Raw genomic sequence first — 17,824 nt, 5'->3', positions numbered from 1 at the left:
ACTTATACTCCATGAAAGAAAAGTTCTTTGAGTGCAGAGATGCTCATTGCTTTTCATTGCAAACCAATTTATCCCACAAACTTTCTGCTTTAGAGGCAACACTGTAAACACATTTGAGGTCACTAGGAATCATTGATGTTGTGCAGACTACACTGAGATGCAACACTTTAAGAAGAAAAGTAATAGACCTTGGGATTACCGTAGTGAATTGTGCTCTGCCCCTGACTGTTTTAGTAAGATTAAAATTAATAACTTCATCAAATAGGCACATTTCATGTGTGTGAAAATTACTCAATTTTTTTTCCTTAAACATTTTATTAAAAACACATTTATTGTGCTTGAATATAATTTTGGAATCGTCTATCTGGTTTTGTTCAGAAGATTGTTTGTGCAACTTCTTGTTTAAATTGGATTAGTACCATGTTAATTTTACATTGCCTCTGGTGAATAGCCACGGGCTGTAATCTCTGCCAGTAATTTGTCACATCAAAACCCTCTGGAGGGCCATACAAAACATTTGTGTAGTACGGATTAGATGGTGAAAGCCATATCTTAGATTGTTAATAAATGTTAATGACAAAACCCAGCTGGTAAAGCTTGGAAATAAGACCTAATGCCTGGTGCCCATTGCCAGAAGAATGTTTAAACAGAGATTTCCATTACTCAAAGGTGACCTACGATAGTCAATTTGTGAATTAAAAATATAACCTTCTAATTATTTTATAACCTTCTAATTATTTAGAAAAAAAAAATCTTCTCTTTTGATTCACAACCGTAAAAGCCTATGTCCCAGTGGTAAGCTTTTTTGTTCTTTGGTAACTGGGAAGGCAACAGCTGTAAAATATAAATAAGCATAACATAAAATGAGTCCTGATTTAGAAAACGAGGAAGTGATACCCTTAAGTTTGATAACATGGGACAAAGTTAAAAGTTCTACTTGTTAGACTTGTAAGAGGTAATTTAGTTTCCTTTTTTTCTTCTTCAAGATATACTATAGAAATATTTTAAAACCAAAACAAATACTTGAATTGCATTGGTCTACAAATACTCAAGTGAAGTTGTCTGCTTTCCTACTTGTGCTCTAAACAACATATTTGCATATTTACTTAAAAACGTTTCTTGACATCTTAGAATATCATTAAGCAGAATAAAACCTACTTTTTAAAAAATAAGTGAAGCATTGTTATGAAGTATGAGTTTGTTGTAGACAATTTAACATTTTTATGTCAGATATATTCAGAGTAGGTATGTTTGTTCCCAGGACAGGAAAGAGAACTAACGTTTTGGGAAGGATTGTGGGTCCCTTACCATATTTGTGCACAGTAGATCTGTTTAAAAGTGAGCTGATATATTTAGTTAAAACAACACAGACTTCATTGGCTGACATCAGCACTATCTTGTCCAGCCTCCTGCTTATCCACTCTGAGTAATTAATTTGATTAATTTATAAGTAATTTAGCCAAGGATGGGATGTAAATCTTTGTTTAAGAAAACAGTTGGAGGTCCAAGTCTTGGTTAAAAACTGTGTCTTGAAACCATCCAGGCCCTCCTACTGACTTGTCAGCTCTGGGTTATTTTCAGAAAACTTTACTTGAGTTCCTTAGTTTAGTTGTAAGTTTTTTCCCACAGACTTACATGGTATGTGTGAGTGGGAGAGTAAGTAGTGGCCACTTTTTAGCCGCTGTTTAGTCTAGTGTATGTGTGTTTACATCTCCTCTCTGGATTTATAGGCAGCCAAGGCAAAATAAAGATTATACTCACTTGATTGAGTAGCCTTTAACCCAGAGCACCTGGCACTGGAGAGGACTTCTTTCACTAACCTCTAATTTGTGTGTGTGTGTGATTATTATTAATGCCCTGTACTTGATTAAAAATTCAAAGCATTTAAAGGATTTTCTTATGTTTTAGAAAATGTTAAATTTTATCAAAAACTTAATTTTACAGAGTAATCTAAAGCTAATAATCAACTTTTATTACTTATTTCCTGCTTGCAGTCATACTTACTCATTGTTAAAATTTTTTAAAAAGCCAATTTGCAGCACCATATAACATGGACACTACAGATCACCAGCAATCTTATCCTCTCCTGAGCCAAAGAAGTTTGGTGTATTTTTGTCCAGATGTGTTTTTCTTTTTAAATAACTTTACAATGAAATATGCATTTCAAAGAAGGTTCTTCTACTCTTTCCACCTGCCTCCTGGTTTAAGAAACAGAGCATTATTAATGCTTTGGAAGCCCTCTGTGTCCCTTTCTCAACTGTGTCTTCTCTTTCCAGAGGTAACCACTGTCCTGAATTTGATATTTATTATTCCTTTGCTTTTTGTCGTAATTTTGTAACGTAAGATATATTAAAAGTCTTTTTGCAAACAACATTGCTTAGTTTTGTATGTTTTGAACCTTTATATACATAGAATCATTCTTATCCAGGGTAAGAGAACACTGAATGTGTTAGTACCTGTAAGAGTTTCTGTAGTATTTATAGCTAAAAAGGGGATTTCTGGTACTAGGGGACATTCATTTCTTCAGCTTCACTAAATATTACGTAATTATCTTTAAACTGATTATACTAATTTATAATTCCCAGTAGTAGCATATAATTGTTCCTGTCCGTCACATTTTTGCCATCAATTGGCTATTGTCAGGTGTCTTAAATTTTTCAGTTTGGTTTGCCCCAAATAGTGTCACATTGGGGCTTACGTTTTCATTCCTCTAGTTACTAGTAAACTTTTGAGCATCTTTTCCTATGTTTTTGAAACAAGGTCTGTCACCCAGGTGTTGGAGTGCAGTGGTGTATTCACAGTTCACTGCAGCCTCGACCTACCTCAGCCTCCCAAGTATCTGGGACTACAGGTGCACGTCACCATACCTGGCTAATTTTTGTAAAGACAGACAGGGTTTTGCCACGCCACTTACATTTCTTCATCTGTGGAGTGCCTGTTTATGTCTTCTGCTCATTAGAAATTAATCAAGTGTAATTCAGATTTTGGAATATCAGACAAGAAGTTTGAAATACTACCATTATTATACTCTAGAAAATAGGTGATATGATGAAGAAATGTATTAGAGAAGTGGTATATTTTGAGACTATCTTATGTGTAATTGGAGAAAGAATGGGGAGAAAGCAATATTTAAAGAGATACTAAGAATTTTCCAAAAGTAAAAAAGATACCAGTTCATAGATTCAAAAATATGTATGAACTGCAAGCAGGATAAATACAAAGTAAGCCTACCTAGATGCATCACAGCAAAATTGACAAAAAGCAAAGAAAAACCTTAAAAGCTGTTGGGGGCAGGGGTGGACAGATACATTGCCTTCAAAGGGGCAATGATAAGACTGACAGATGACTTTGTAACAAAAATAAAGAAGTTTGTAAGATGGTAAAATAGCATCCCTAAAGTACTAAAGAAAACAATTGCTGAACTAAAATTTTGTTACCCAGTAAAAGCATTATTTCTAAATAAAAGACTTCAGACTGACAAAAATTGGCAGAATTTGTCATGGCAAATCTGAAGCAAAAGAAATACCTGGGTTCTTCAGGCAGAAGAATGATCCCAAATGAAAGCTTTGAAATGCAGAAGAGTAAAGAACAATGGAAATTAAATATCAGGCTAACTGTAAATGGATACTGGTTGTAGGTAAACAACAATAACAGTATTTGTTGACTTTAAAATATACACAGAATTAAAATTTATGACAAAAATAATGCAAAAATATGAAGAGAGTGAAATGTTTAGAGTATGTTGCATTATCTGAAGTTGTAAAAGTCCTAATTAGATTCTGTTAAGTGAGGGATACATATTTCTAAAAGAAGAGTTAAAAATGATTTAGTAACAAGATTGAGGGTGAAAATTGAATGACAAATTATTTGATTAAAAGGAGAGAGAAGAAACATAAAATAGATGGAATGAATAGAAAATCATAAGATGGAAAGATTTAAATCTATATCACCAAATGCTTTAAGTGGACCAAATGCTCCCATTAAAGACAGATATTTAAAAGCTGAATTTTAAAAAGCTAACAATATACTTTGTAAGAGATACACCTTAAATATAAGAACATAGGATGGTTGAATTCTAACAGAAGGAAAATATATACTACAATGATAGTAAGAGAAAGCTGGTCTAGCAATACTTAATATTAGGCAAACCAGACTTTAGGGCGAGAGGCATTTTACTGTAGGTAAAGGGAGTTTTCATAGTTATAAAAGGGGGTTAATCCACCTGGAAGATGACAACAATTCTACATTTGTACCTGGTAACACAGCAACAAGTTAGATAAAAAATTAATAGAGCTAAAAAGAGAAATAGGTAAATCTATAATGATAGAAGATTTTACCATAACTCTCCTGAGAACTGATGGTGCAAACAGACCGAAAATAAGTAACAATGTAGAAGATTTGGGCAACACAACTAACCATTGATATATTCTAGAACACTTCATCAAAAAAGTCCAGAATATACACTATTTTCTGGTGCACATGGAACATTCAGTCAAGTTGCTCATATGCTGGATTAAACTACAATTCTCAACACATTCCAGAAGATTGTAATTTAGAATATGTTCTCTGACCACAGTGATATTTAGCTAGAAATAAAAAGATAATAAGAAATGTCCCCAAATGAGTGAATATTAAGTAGTATACTTCTCGTAACCCATGGTAAACTGGAGACCACAGTAAAATTAGAAAATATTTTGAACTGAAAAATAGTGCACATAAAACACATCAAAGTGTGGGATTTAGTGAAAGCTGTGCTCAGTGGGAAATGTATAACCACAGTTGTGTTTAGAAAATAAGACAATAAATCTGCTCTCTAAATATTCCTTTCAAAAACTCAGTAGAACAAGAAGAAAGTAAAATGGGAGCAAAGAAATAAGATGAATAGAAATTAATGAAATGGGGGAAAATGTACAAGAAAAATTAATGAAGCCAAAAGTCATGTCTTTGAAAGGACCCCACCCCCCTTAGCAAGTTTTCAAGGACAAGAATAGACAGTAACTACGCATATCAGGAATTGAAAAAAGAGACAAGACTACAGATCTCAAAGACATTTACAGAGATAAGAGGATAGTATGAACAATTTCATGTGAATTTGAAAAAAGAACTTCCAAAACCGATACACCAAGAAACAGAAAATAGGAAATAGTCTTATAGCTATTAGAAAAATTGAATCTGTAATAAAAAACCTTTCCACAAAGAAGGCTCCAGACCCTTATGTCTTCACATTTGAATTTTAGTAAGCATTTTAGGAAAAAATAACACTAATCTTACACAAAGATTTTAGAAAATGGGAAGTGAAAAATGCTTCTTTTTTTTTTAATGAGACTAGCATAACCTTGATCCTAAAAGCTTACAAGGACAAAATTAATTGGCCAGTCTTTTAAAACATTAAAGATACAAGTTTAAGATATTAAACTTGTAAGCATCACAACGAAGTTTTTTACCAAACAAATGCAAGGTTGGGTATTTACCACATTCAAAGGTTAAAGGAGAAAAAAACCATATCAATAGCTGCAGAAAAAGTCATATTCATTAACAAACTAAGACTAGACAGGAAATTTGTTAATCTAATAAAGAGTTTTTACATAAAGCCTACAAAAAACATTCTTAAAATAATGAAACTTTCCTCTGAGATCAGAAATGAGAGAAACATTCCCTCTATTACCGTTTCTGTTCAACATTGTATTAGAGGTGTTCTAGCCAATGTAATAGGGCAAGAAAAAGAAATAGTGTATCATTTGGAAAGGAGAAAATAAAACTACCTTTATTTGCAGATAACACAGATGTATTTAGAAAGCTACAATAACCTATTAGGAATAAGTGAGTTTAGCAAGTTTGCTGGAAACAAAGTCAATATGTAAAAATCAATGTTGTTTGCCTACTAGAGGCAATTAGGAAGTGAAAATTGTAAAGCTCTACCATTTACAGTAGCATCTAAAATATAATCAAAGAAGTATGTTAGTCTTCGCATATAGAGAACTATAAACTATTATCAAAAGTTAAGACCTACATGATTAGGTAAACCATTTCATTGATTGAAAAATTAATATTTTAAACACACTGGTTTTGGCCAAATTGATGTGTGGATTCAATATAATCATCATAAAATCTCAGGTTTTTTTTAGCCTTAGAAATGGAAATTTATATGAAATTGTAAGAGCCAAGAATAGCTAAAATCATTCTGAAGAATAGCCAAAGGTAGAAGAACTTACACTATCATATATTAAGACATTGTTACAAGAGTTACAGTAATTAAAACAGTGTAGTGTTAATGTAAGGATAAATAGATCAGTTTAGAGCATCCAGAAACAAAAGCATACATATGTGGACAGAGATGATATGTGACAGGTGATAACTGCCAAGCAACAAGAGAAGAGGTGTTTTTCAGTAAATGTTGCTAGATCAGTTTGAGCTCTACATGGGGAAAAAGTGAAACTTCAAGAGGGTAACATAAAAGAATATCTTCAAGATTGAGACAGACAAAAAAATGTCTTAAATAGGAAAGAGCACAGTTAACCAAAAAGGAATAAACAGAAAAATCTGAACTATGTTAAAATCAAGGACTTCTCTTTATTAAAAACATCATTAAAGGAGTAAAAAGACAGGCCAAAGACTACTGGGAAATAGTTGTAATTTATATAATTGACAAAGGGCTTATCCAGTATTTATAAACATCGATAACAGAAGATGGACAACCAAGTAAAGTACCAACAGCTTAAATAGGAACTTTATAAACAAAGATACCTAAATGGCATTAAAACTATTAAAATGTGTTCAACCTCACTGGTCTTTGAATAGTGCAAGATAAAATCACAATGAGATACTACTATGTAACCTGTCAATGGCTAAAATGAAAAAAAATGACATTACCAAGTGTTGGCAAGAATATAAAGCACTGGAATGCTCAAGTGGAAGTATGAATTGATATGACTACTTTGCAAACTGTTTGAAAACACAGGTTGAACATCCCTAATCCGAAATTCTTCAAAATCTGAACTTTTTGAGCCCTGACAGGACACCACAAGTGGAAAAATCTACACCTGACCTTATGTGACAGTTCACACAGAATTATTTAAAACATTGTGTAAAACGTTATGTAAAATTACTTTCAGGCTGTGTATACAAGGTGTATGTGAAACAAATGAATTTCATGTTCAGACGGTCCCATCCCGAAGATGTCTCATTATGTATATGCAAATATTTCAAAATCAAAACACTTATGGCCCCAAGCACTTCGGATAAAGGATACTAAAACCTGTATTTACTAATGCTGTTGTAATTCTTACATCCTCTGACCACGCAATTTGAAGCCTATGTAAATATCTAGTAGGAATGCATACAAATGTGTTCCAAAAGACATGTATAAAATCTTCACATCACCATTATTTATAATTCAAAACTAGAAACTGCCCAATGTCCTTCAGCAGTGGAATGAATAAATTGTATATTCATTCAATGGAATGCTGTATAATAATGTAAATGATTAACTACAGAGAACAATGAGTCTCAAAAACAATGTTAAATGAAAGAACCCTGGTACAAATACATACTGTACAGATTCTGTGTTAAGTTCAAAACTTCTTTGTGTTTTTAATATTAGGGCAGTAGTTATCATTGGGAAAGGGCAAATGGTTAGTGAGTGGGAGGAGACACAGACTTCTGGGATTCTGGCAGTCTGATCTGGATGGTGGGTATGTGAGTGGTCTACTTTGCGAAAGTATGTCAAAATGTACCTTGTCATTTGGCAGTTTTCTGTTTGTTACAATTCAATAAATACTTTAAAAAAATAGTTAACAAAAACCTATTGACTCACCTCTCCCACTTTGGGATTCTGTCCTAAACAAAAGAAAATGACTTAAGGATTCCTGAGCTAACTGTGTGATAGATGACAAGGTGTCCTATTACAGCATTGTTTGTAGTAGCAAAAGTGTCTGTTATTGAGAAAGTGGTTGAATAAGTCATGGAATATCCATTATGTGGAATGTTACTCATTTATTTTAAAAGACTTTATCTATTGACCTGAAGAATTGTTAAACTTTTTAAAAAATGCAAACTAGAATGTATTGTTTGTTTTCATTTTTGTTTAAGAATATATGTGCATAGGTTTTTGTATGAGTCTGGAGAACAGTGGAAAGGCATATTTACTGAAGTAGGAGTGGAATTAGTGATTTGTATGGAGACAGTTAATTGAATTTTTCTAGGTACATCTTTGCATAATGGTTTTCTTAGATGCTGCTCTTACCACTAGCCTTTTGGCTGTTCATTGTATTGACAGTTCATTGTATTGATAGCATCCTCTTTCTTGCCCTCAACTTCTGTTGTCCTGTGATAGCCAATATCAATCACTGATTGAAGGATTATGACTTACAGTAAAAGAGAAGTAATAGAGTGTTTAGAGAAAACCTAGCTGGGTATTTCTGGATAATATATACCTCATAAAATTAGCAGTGCAAGGGTGGGCACACACCTTGGGCCCAGGTACTCCTACTTGGGCCCAGAGGCCAAAGCAGGAGGATTGCTTTAACCGAGTAGTCTGTGGCTGTAGTGTGCTTCGCTGCTCCTGTGACTAGCCAGTGCACTCCAGCCTGGGCAACACAGTGAGACTCTGTTCTTAAAAAAAAGAATTGGCAGTGTGTGGCTATATCATGGGTGTTGTCAAATAGGATTATAATCACAAGTCAAAGTAATATAAAATATGTGTTCCTAATAATGATATGGCTTGTTTCTTTGTTTCTTTCAAGAGGGAGCAAGAAAGTCAAATGGCTCGTCTTAAAAAACAGCAGGAAGAACTGGAACAGATGAGACTACGTTACCTGGCCACTGAGGAAAAAGATACAGTAAAAACCGAGCAACAAGAATTGTTGGATATAAGAAATGAATTGAACAGGTATAATAACTAAAAGTTTTTCTTTCAAAAACCAAAGTTTGGTTCAGGGAAGGTACAACTTCAGGTCTCCCAAGGATAAAGTAGATCATATATAAAAATATATAAAATGTAGCGGACATATACAATAGAAAATCTGTGCCAGCTGGGCACTGTGGCGCATGCCTGTAATCCTAGCACTTTGAGAGGATGGTAGGAGGATCGTTTGAGCCCAGGAGTTCCAGGCTGCAGTGAGCTGTGATCATGCCACACTGCACTCCAGCTTGAGTGACAAGAGTGAGACCTTGTGTCAAATTTAAAAAGAAAGAAAAGAAAATCTATGCCAAAGACTATTCAACTTTTTTTTTTTCTATGAATACAGCTATGGCAAGTCCATTCAGCTCTTGTGTTTCCATTTATAGCATTACTACTTTAAAATTAATGTTTGTGTGATGATATCAGAATTATTGCTACTATTAAACTGAGTCTTGACTTATATAAAGTATAAGAAATTTCACATTTAGTTATATTATTAATATCTGTAACAATAGCTCTTAATGAGCCCTTACTTTGTGCCAGGAGCTGTTTTAAATGTCTTATTATTGCCCGGCTCATTTTTTTTTAAATCTTCAAAGCTACTTTGTGAGGAAGATATTTTCACCATTTTCAAGATGAAGAGATTGAAGATTAAAGACAGAGCTTAAACATTATTCAAGATCGTGTAGCTAGTAAATCATGGAGCCAGAGTTCAAATCCGATTCCAGAGATTGCATTTTAACTACTATACTACACTGGGCTTCTCTGTAGTGCTGTGTTCATCTGAATCACAACTTCAAATGTTTCATGTTAGAAAAGTAATCACTAGGAAGCAGCATAAAAATGAATTCTAGTCTTTTTGGAGGGTGGTTTTGGGGGAAGACTTTTCAGCTTAGTTTATCAAAGGTCTAGTATATTTTTCTTTGAGCAAAGTGCAGTTTTAGTTAACTTGGACTGGTTAAAAAAAATACCACAGACTGGGTAGATTAAACAGAAGTTTATTTTCTCACAGTACTAGAGGCTGGAAGTCAAAGATCATGGTGCCAGTGTGGTTGGTTTTAGAGAGCCACCTTCTTGCTGTGTCCTCTCTCTGGTGTCTCTTCTTAGGAGAGCACTAATCCCATGATGAGAGTTCACCCTCATGGCCTCATCTAAACCTGACTGTCTCCTAAAGGTCCATCTCCAAATACCATCACATTGGAGGTTAAGGGTTCAACATCTGAATTTGACAGGGACACAGTTCAGAGCCTACACATTACACTTAAAACAGTATCTTATTATATGTCCATGTATGAAGTGTAGAAAAATGTGGTCGCTATATTAAGTGGGTTCCTAGCTGAATTAAATAACTATATTTAAAAGATAATTGAAGAAATAACAGTTGTAAAAGGTCAGCTCTAAGTACCATGCTTAACAGGATTCAGTCTGTGGTACTTTTATTCTCATTTATTCAGGAAATATTTATTTGGTATCTACCATGTTGTAGACTTGGAAGATATTACAAATTTATGATCTATAATATCCTTGCCTTCCAAAACATAGCACTTTCTTGGTTCTAGTTTACAAATATGTATTTAGCTCCTGCTGTTTGCTAAGCACTGTTTTGGTGGGTTAAAGATATCCATGTTGCCTATCAAATTTGTAGATCATATACAATTGAATCTTACTAATGTCTTAATAAATTAGGATTCTGAGAGAACTGAAACTAACAAGATTAAATATATTAGAGACAAAAGCAGAGTCCTCTGTATAAGCTATAAGCAAAATCACTTAAGTGATAGATAAGATATAAAACAGTTCATGTGAAGAAGCCTGGACAACTTACGTGGCCACTAATAATGGTGTGATTTGGCTGCCGAAGAGTCAGTGCAGTTAGGGACATTCATAGAAGTAGTGTTCAGTATTCAGTAATGGTAAATCACCTCTGGGGTGTTCTTACCACTGTGCAACACACTTTAAGGGAAATCAGCTACCTAGAGAGCTTCCAATGGCATGTGACCAGGACAGTAAGGGGCAATATATCATGCCATCCAAGAAGTGGTTAAGAGAGTGAGGGAGTTTGAGACCAGCCTGGAAAACATAATGAAATGCCGTCTCTAAAAACAATATATATATACAAAATTTAGCCGGACATGGTGGCATGGCCTATAGTCCCAGCTACTTGGGAGGCTGAGGTGGGCAGATCCATTGAGCCCGGGAGGTCAAGGCTGCAGTGAGCTGTGATCACACCACTGCACTCCAGCCTGGGCGACAGAGTGAGACCTTGTCTCAAACAAACAAAATGTACCAAGTATTATTATTACTGCTCCAGTTTCAAGACAGTTTGAGGTGACAGAGTGAGACTTTGTCTTGGCGACAGAGTGAGACCTTGTCTCAAACAAAGTATACAAGTATTATTACTGCTCCAGTTTCAAGACAGTTTGATCAACAGTATTCTATAGGAAATACCCAAATCGCAGGTCAGCATCTACTCCCCTTTTCTCATCCTCAAATGAGATTATAACAAACATAACTTGAAGATATCCATACAAAACCTTAACATGCATATGCCCTTTGAACCACACATATGTATAGAATTTCACTTTCTACAAATAATTAGAGATACAACTCCATAATAGTAGGGAATTTTCTTCTTGGTTCACTGCAGTATCCCCAAAACGTGTTTGGCACAAATAAATGTTTGTTGAATGATTTTTTAAAAATATGTTCAAAACAACAACAGCAAAGGTTTAGGAGCAACCTAAAGATCAATAATAAAGGATGACTAAATGATGATACCCCAAATGATGGAATATTATAAAACAATTTAGAGGAACATTTAATGATATAAAAAAACTCTATATAAATGAGAAAAGTAGTATACAGAATTGCATATGTAGTATCATCAAGTTTTTCAAAAAATACGTATTTTAAGTACATATATGCATTTCTTAAACTTGAAAATACAGAAAAATATTACTCAAATTGGGATCACATTACAGATGATTTTTGTTTTCTTCTTTACACAGCTCCAAAATATCTAGTTTTCATGTATTTTGTAATTAGAAAAACAAGTATTGTTTTTAAAGTTGCCTTTTATAAATGTGCAGACTCTGACTAGCCAAGTGGAACGTTGTTAGTTTGTTTTCTTCCTGAAAATATTACTAAAACCTTGTGTTACCATTGAATCATTTTGTTTCTAAATAGTGACATTAAGAAAACCAACACAGTTGCTAGAATGGCATTTGTTCTTGACTTCTCAGGTTAAGGCAACAAGAGCAAAAACAATACCAGGATTCCAGAGAGATTGCAAGTGGGAAAAAGGATGGCCCCCATGGCAGTGTATTGGAAGAAGGTTTGGATGATTATTTGACTCGCCTGATAGAAGAAAGGGATACTTTGATGAGAACGGGTGTGTATAATCATGAGGATCGAATAATAAGTGAACTCGACCGACAGATCAGAGAGATTTTGGCAAAAAGCAATGCCAGTAATAAATAACATTTGGAAAAGCTTTATAGAGACTCTAAGTCTAAATTTTAATTTCTTTGTAAAACCCTCAAAAGTGAGGAAAATGGATGTTTTAAAATGGTATTTTCAATTTTTTGTAAGCAAAATTTTTTATGTTATTGTATAGTATTTATTTGATCTTATTTACTTTATGCTACCTCTCCCACACTGGTTTTATTTGTAATTTGCATTTTATATACTCATTTTAAATGACTTCACTGTTTTTCATAGTTTATAATCTGATGGCTAACTTTCAAAACAGCTTTTAACTAAGTTTGTTGTAGGAGAAATGACTGCGGTAATTTCCAGTTCTATAATGTTTCATGTTGAGCCAAAAGAGTATATCTTGCACTTTAAAAATGCTATGTCCTATTCCATTTGAATGTAAATTCTTAAAAGTTGAGACCAATTGTAACCAGTTTAACTCACTTTAGATGACCTTTCTTTTCTTAACTTAAAATATTTGCAAGTGACAAGTTTGAAAACAAAGCAATATCAGTGCAGAGAAGCCATATGACATGTTGGGTGACAAATTGGTTATTTATTTAAATAAAGTTAATACAGATTAAATTTCTTTCAAGAGCTATTGAATTTTCAAATTTTCAATGTACTTACAACTTTTAAGAACATGAAGTATTAGCTTAATATAGTTTTCTCTGTTGGTTTCTTCCTCAAGTTTGCTTTGTTTTCTTTTGTTAAAATTAGAGATTTCTTTTTATTTCCCAGTTATAGTAATACTAGCTGTCAGCTTAAACCCTCTGTAATAGAACATGGAAACAGACACATAAAGACATTAGCTGAAAAAATAGAGTGAAAATCAACTATTTTTTACTCCCGCTAATTTCAATCAATCTTTTTCAAAAGTGCATGAGATTCAGTCATTGGATTTATGCAGTGCCATGTCTGTATAAACTCTTAAGAGTTCCTTTATATCATATTCTTTAGAGCCAACATTTGTCCTCAAAGCAACGCTTCCCACCTCCTTTTACAGAGTACTGAAAACGTTTTAGCAAAGTCACAGATTAAGTTGAATTTCAAAATATATGTACTTTAAAAAGTTCTGATTTCCAAATATAATAAAGTTAAAATTAAGTATATACTTCAGGAAGTTAGCAGTAACTTCCATCAAAGCAGAGTAGGATACATGGTAACATTAATTTTCTGTCATTTTAAATGAGATATATTTCTTATTAGGGAAATAAAAGTCCCTATATTTATTATATATTTTTTCCTTATAACAGAGTATTAATCTAGTAAAAAAAAAAAAAAACCCAGCAGTAAATAATAAATTACTGAATGAGAGGATAATGAATCTGAATCATAGCAGGAATTTGCAATATTAATTATGGTTAGCTATTTTTCTCTCATTGATTTTTGTGCCACTTGAATGGAACAGAAGCAAGCCTTTTGTTTTGGAAGGTCTGGGGTAAAATGCTACGACTGTTTACTTTCAATTGCATTGTGTGTTGCCTGTGACTGCTTTCGAACACTAGAGGGGGCCTCTGATTTAAAGAAACAAAAAGGACTTTTCTAAAATGGATGTGTAGTTTATTTTGCCTTCTGTAAAGCTCTTTTGGCTATTGTAACTTAACAAATAAAATCATAATTGTGTGCATCTCTGAGTTCTTGAGCAGCCTGTTACTTTTGTTTCTAAACAGAGCGGGCAAAGTGTTTGGGTTTTCCTATTTCAAATGACTTTTTTTCTCAAGTGTTTACATACTGTTTTTTGTCTTACAACTAGGGGAGTCTGAAATCTTAACACTGCTTTGTAGTCCTTTTAGCAATACTCATTCCATTTGTAAGTGGCATCGAATGTTTTTACACTGATTTTGCCTAGGAGTTAATGAGAATGGCCACAGTAGATAAAGCAGTGAGTGGGTGCAGGCATGGGTGGGTGAATAAGTTTCCTAATAACAGGAAAATATCAAATATTTTAGGGTGAAATCAGATTTGTCTTTAAAATTTCTGTGGTTTTTCATGGAGAAAGTCTAGTTTGCATGTTTAATGCGGACATGTGCTGCATAGGAGGGGTGTGTAATCTACCAGGTGTATCTAATACCATGTCTGTATAAACATAGGAGTTCCCTTGCAGATAAATCCTAGTAATTTCTATCTGGACCTGAATTCCTGTTGCTTCAAGCAGATGTGGGGGTTTGAGTGTGATTTAAGGACGTATTAGGGCCTCTGGTGATGGGGAGACAGTCTCGTCTGACCAGATGATTTTCTCCTCTACTTCCTGTCCAGATGCTGCCCAGCCTGAATCTGAGTTCACGGATTGCCCCAGTATATATTGCTTGTTTGCAGCCATTTCAGAATGGACCGACCTGTTTTTCACAGTCCGTAGGAAGGGCCCTCTGGTAGCTATATATGGAGTTAAAAGATGTGTTCTCACTGCTACCATTGTGTCTAGCTTGATTGAATACCTAAATTTTTTATTAAAATTGATATAATTCACACACCGTAAAATCACCATTTTAAAGTATAAAATTCAGTGTTTGATATAGTCACAAGGTTGTACAACCACCACCACTATTTAAGACATTTTTATCACCCCAGAAAGAAACTCCTGTACCCATTAGCAGTCACTCCTCATTCTCTTCTATCCCAGCCCCTAACAACCACTCATCTTTTGGTCCCTTTGGATTTGCCTATTCTGGGCATTTCATATAAATGGAATCCCAAATTGGATATTTAAAATAGAAAATATTAGAAAACCTAAAGCATATTTTTTTCTATCACTAGTTTCTATATGTTTTGTCGGATGTTGAATTAAATGATACAGAGATCCAGAAGGCCAACATAAGGGCATAATATTCATCATAATATTCATCATCCATTGGGAATAGGGTTCAACTCTTCTTGTATCTATCACCTGTAAAGCACTGACCAAAAATAATAGTGAAAAGTAGATAATCTAGCAATTCTGATGCTGAAAATGGGTTATTGACACAAGGCTTGTGTCATATCATTGGTATCTCATCAAAATTGCACACTCTTCCATGCTTTACAGAGTTTGGGGATAAAGTGAAGCAGTGTTAACCAGAATGTGAGGGCTGCGAGGGCAGCGACCAGGTCTATCTTAGTTTCTTCTAGAACTAAAAGAGTACCGGCCATATGTAGGCACTCAGATAATATTCGCTAAATTCATAAAGAAATGAAAAGATTGTATATGGTCTACCTGTCAAAATAGATGTAAAAAAATTGGATGGCTGAAATGCAGGGGAAAATAGGCCCCCATGGCCTCACTAACAGGTTTATGAACTTCTTGTCTGACTGCCCAGGCCCTATAGAAGTGGAGGAGTTCTGTCTGTTGGATTGTTTTTTGCTTAAAAAAATAAAAAATAAAAGTTTGCTTTAAATTCATAGATGCAGAAAGTAGACTAGCAGTTACGAGGGGCTGGAAAGAACTAGGGGAAAAGAGGAAGGGGGAATTACTGTTCAATAGGTCCAGAGTTTCTGTTTGGGCTGTGAAAAAGCTCTGGATATGGATAATGGAAATAGTTGCACAGCATTGTGAATAATTCCACTGAATAGTACACTTAAAAATAATTAAGATGGTACATTTTATGTTCTATATATTTTACCACAATTTAAAAGTTTGCTTCAAACTGTGCCTCAAATCTGCCTACCCAGTGTTCTCATGCTGAAAGTTTTCTGCACAAGAGTCACTTGTCAAGTCATTTCTGAAGATAACATCTTGTCGTTTCTTGATTGTAGAAATGGATCAAAGATGCTTCATTAAATGCTTATAGCAACTTTACCAAAATCTGAAATGAGTGAAAACTAATGGCTACATTTATATCCTGAGTTCTAAAGATAAATTGGAGACTCCCTGAAACTTAGAATTGTAATGCCTTCATGTTTTATGAAATTATGTCTTGTTATCCTTAACGACAATTTAGAAAAAAATGGTTTTTAAAATTTAACAGATAGTCCAGACCATGGATGTAAATTGGAGAGAGAATTAAAAAAAAAAACAAAACCCAAAACGTATTACTAGTACCCTAAGTACGCTTAGTATCTTTTTTTGGTGGTAGGTTGTCTTACTGTTGGTTAGTGGTCTTATTAACGAATAAAGTGGTTTGTGTAAGAGTGTTAAAGTCTGGCTGAGTAATTTTAAATTATGACTTGAAAATTTAAGTCCATCTTTGACGTTTGTGTTTTGGCAATTGTATTAACAGCATATCCCTTGGAGCCTAGAGGTTTCATCGTACACTTTTTCTGCCACTTGCTCTAGTGTACAATCATGCTTCTTCCTAGCTAATGTGCCCTCTGCATCCAGGTCTCGGAGACACATAATCCATCCATATTGGCATAAATGGGGAAACAGAGACAGAATTACTGAAGTACCTAAATGTTCTACTGAAACCAAAAGAACTAGATTGCTCACTGCTTTTGTTATATAACCTCTGTTTGGCATCAAATTAGAATCTGCTATTGTTAGGAATGTAACCGTAGAAAGGCTGCTATATACTTAATTCCCATTTTATTTGCTTCTCTGGGGGTTGTCTTAGTGTTTTCATTTGAAATGTTTTTACAGATGTAGGCTCTTCAGATATGAAGTTGCTGAAGTGGAGACCAGAAGTTTAGCTTTCAAATCGAAGGGGGGTGGAAATCTGTTTAGGAAGATTAATTTTTAGATAAATAATTTACTGACTGATACATTAATGTACAATAATCCCTAGAGGCTTTTAAAGATGTTATTATATTCTTAAGGTTTCTAAGAATGTTAAACCTGTCATTTGTAATAGGAGAGAACTAAAATAGAGTCCATTTATAATTTCTTCTTGGAAACATTTCACTCACACAGTCGTAGACAAATTTCTTTTCTTTTCCAAATAACTTATTTAATAGTTGGACGGCATAGCTCTTTTCTTGATTAACATGTTAGCTAGTCAAAAACATGAAGATGCACTGGATGAGTGCAGAATTTTCCCCAATAGTTTAGATTAAAATTTGGCTAAAGCAAATAAAACTTTACTATAAAATCTTACTTTGACATAATTGTAAATTTTAGTGAATGTCAACCCAATAGTGAGAGTCTGTGTCTAGTAGGTTGCAGTATATTGCTCAATTCTTCAGCAAGTTCTCATATTAGTGAATAGATTGAGCAGGATTAAAAACATTATTAAAGCACTAGTTTCACTTCTGTGACTAATTTGCAAAGGATTTAGTTACTAAAATTTCTGTTTTCTTGAAATTTGGAATCTCAAGACTATTATCGCATTACTTGAATTCAGTTCGTATTGTGAGCAAAATGTGATGCCCTGCAGATGATAAGTCAAATCAAGAATCTGAGGTGTTAATATTAGCATACATCTTTAGTCATTCTGTTTAGATCAGAGAACACAGTACAGCAGTCTGCTTGGTGTATTCACTTAATTGTTGCCTTGAGGAAGGAGATTTCAATTCCTGATTTAGCTACATTGTTGGCAG

At 34.1% G+C, this 17,824-nt stretch overlaps 1 protein-coding gene across 1 annotated transcript in view; it reads left to right on the top strand.

The window, feature by feature from the left end:
- The window catches only part of CEP120 (centrosomal protein 120), an 84,510-nt gene extending 70,500 nt beyond the window's left edge, over nt 1–14,010 (top strand). The window contains exons 19-20 of the mRNA XM_030818338.1: nt 8,742–8,887; nt 12,142–14,010. Coding sequence (XP_030674198.1) covers nt 8,742–8,887; nt 12,142–12,379 — 384 coding nt within the window. The 3' untranslated portion in view covers nt 12,380–14,010. The remainder of the gene's footprint in view (nt 1–8,741; nt 8,888–12,141) is intronic.
- Nucleotides 14,011–17,824: the final 3,814 nt, after the last annotated feature.

The sequence above is a fragment of the Nomascus leucogenys genome, chromosome 2 (genome assembly GCF_006542625.1).
Source record: "Nomascus leucogenys isolate Asia chromosome 2, Asia_NLE_v1, whole genome shotgun sequence".
NCBI lineage: Eukaryota > Metazoa > Chordata > Mammalia > Primates > Hylobatidae > Nomascus > Nomascus leucogenys.
Note: the sequence above shows the minus strand (reverse complement) of the source record. Positions and strands in the feature narration are given on the sequence as shown.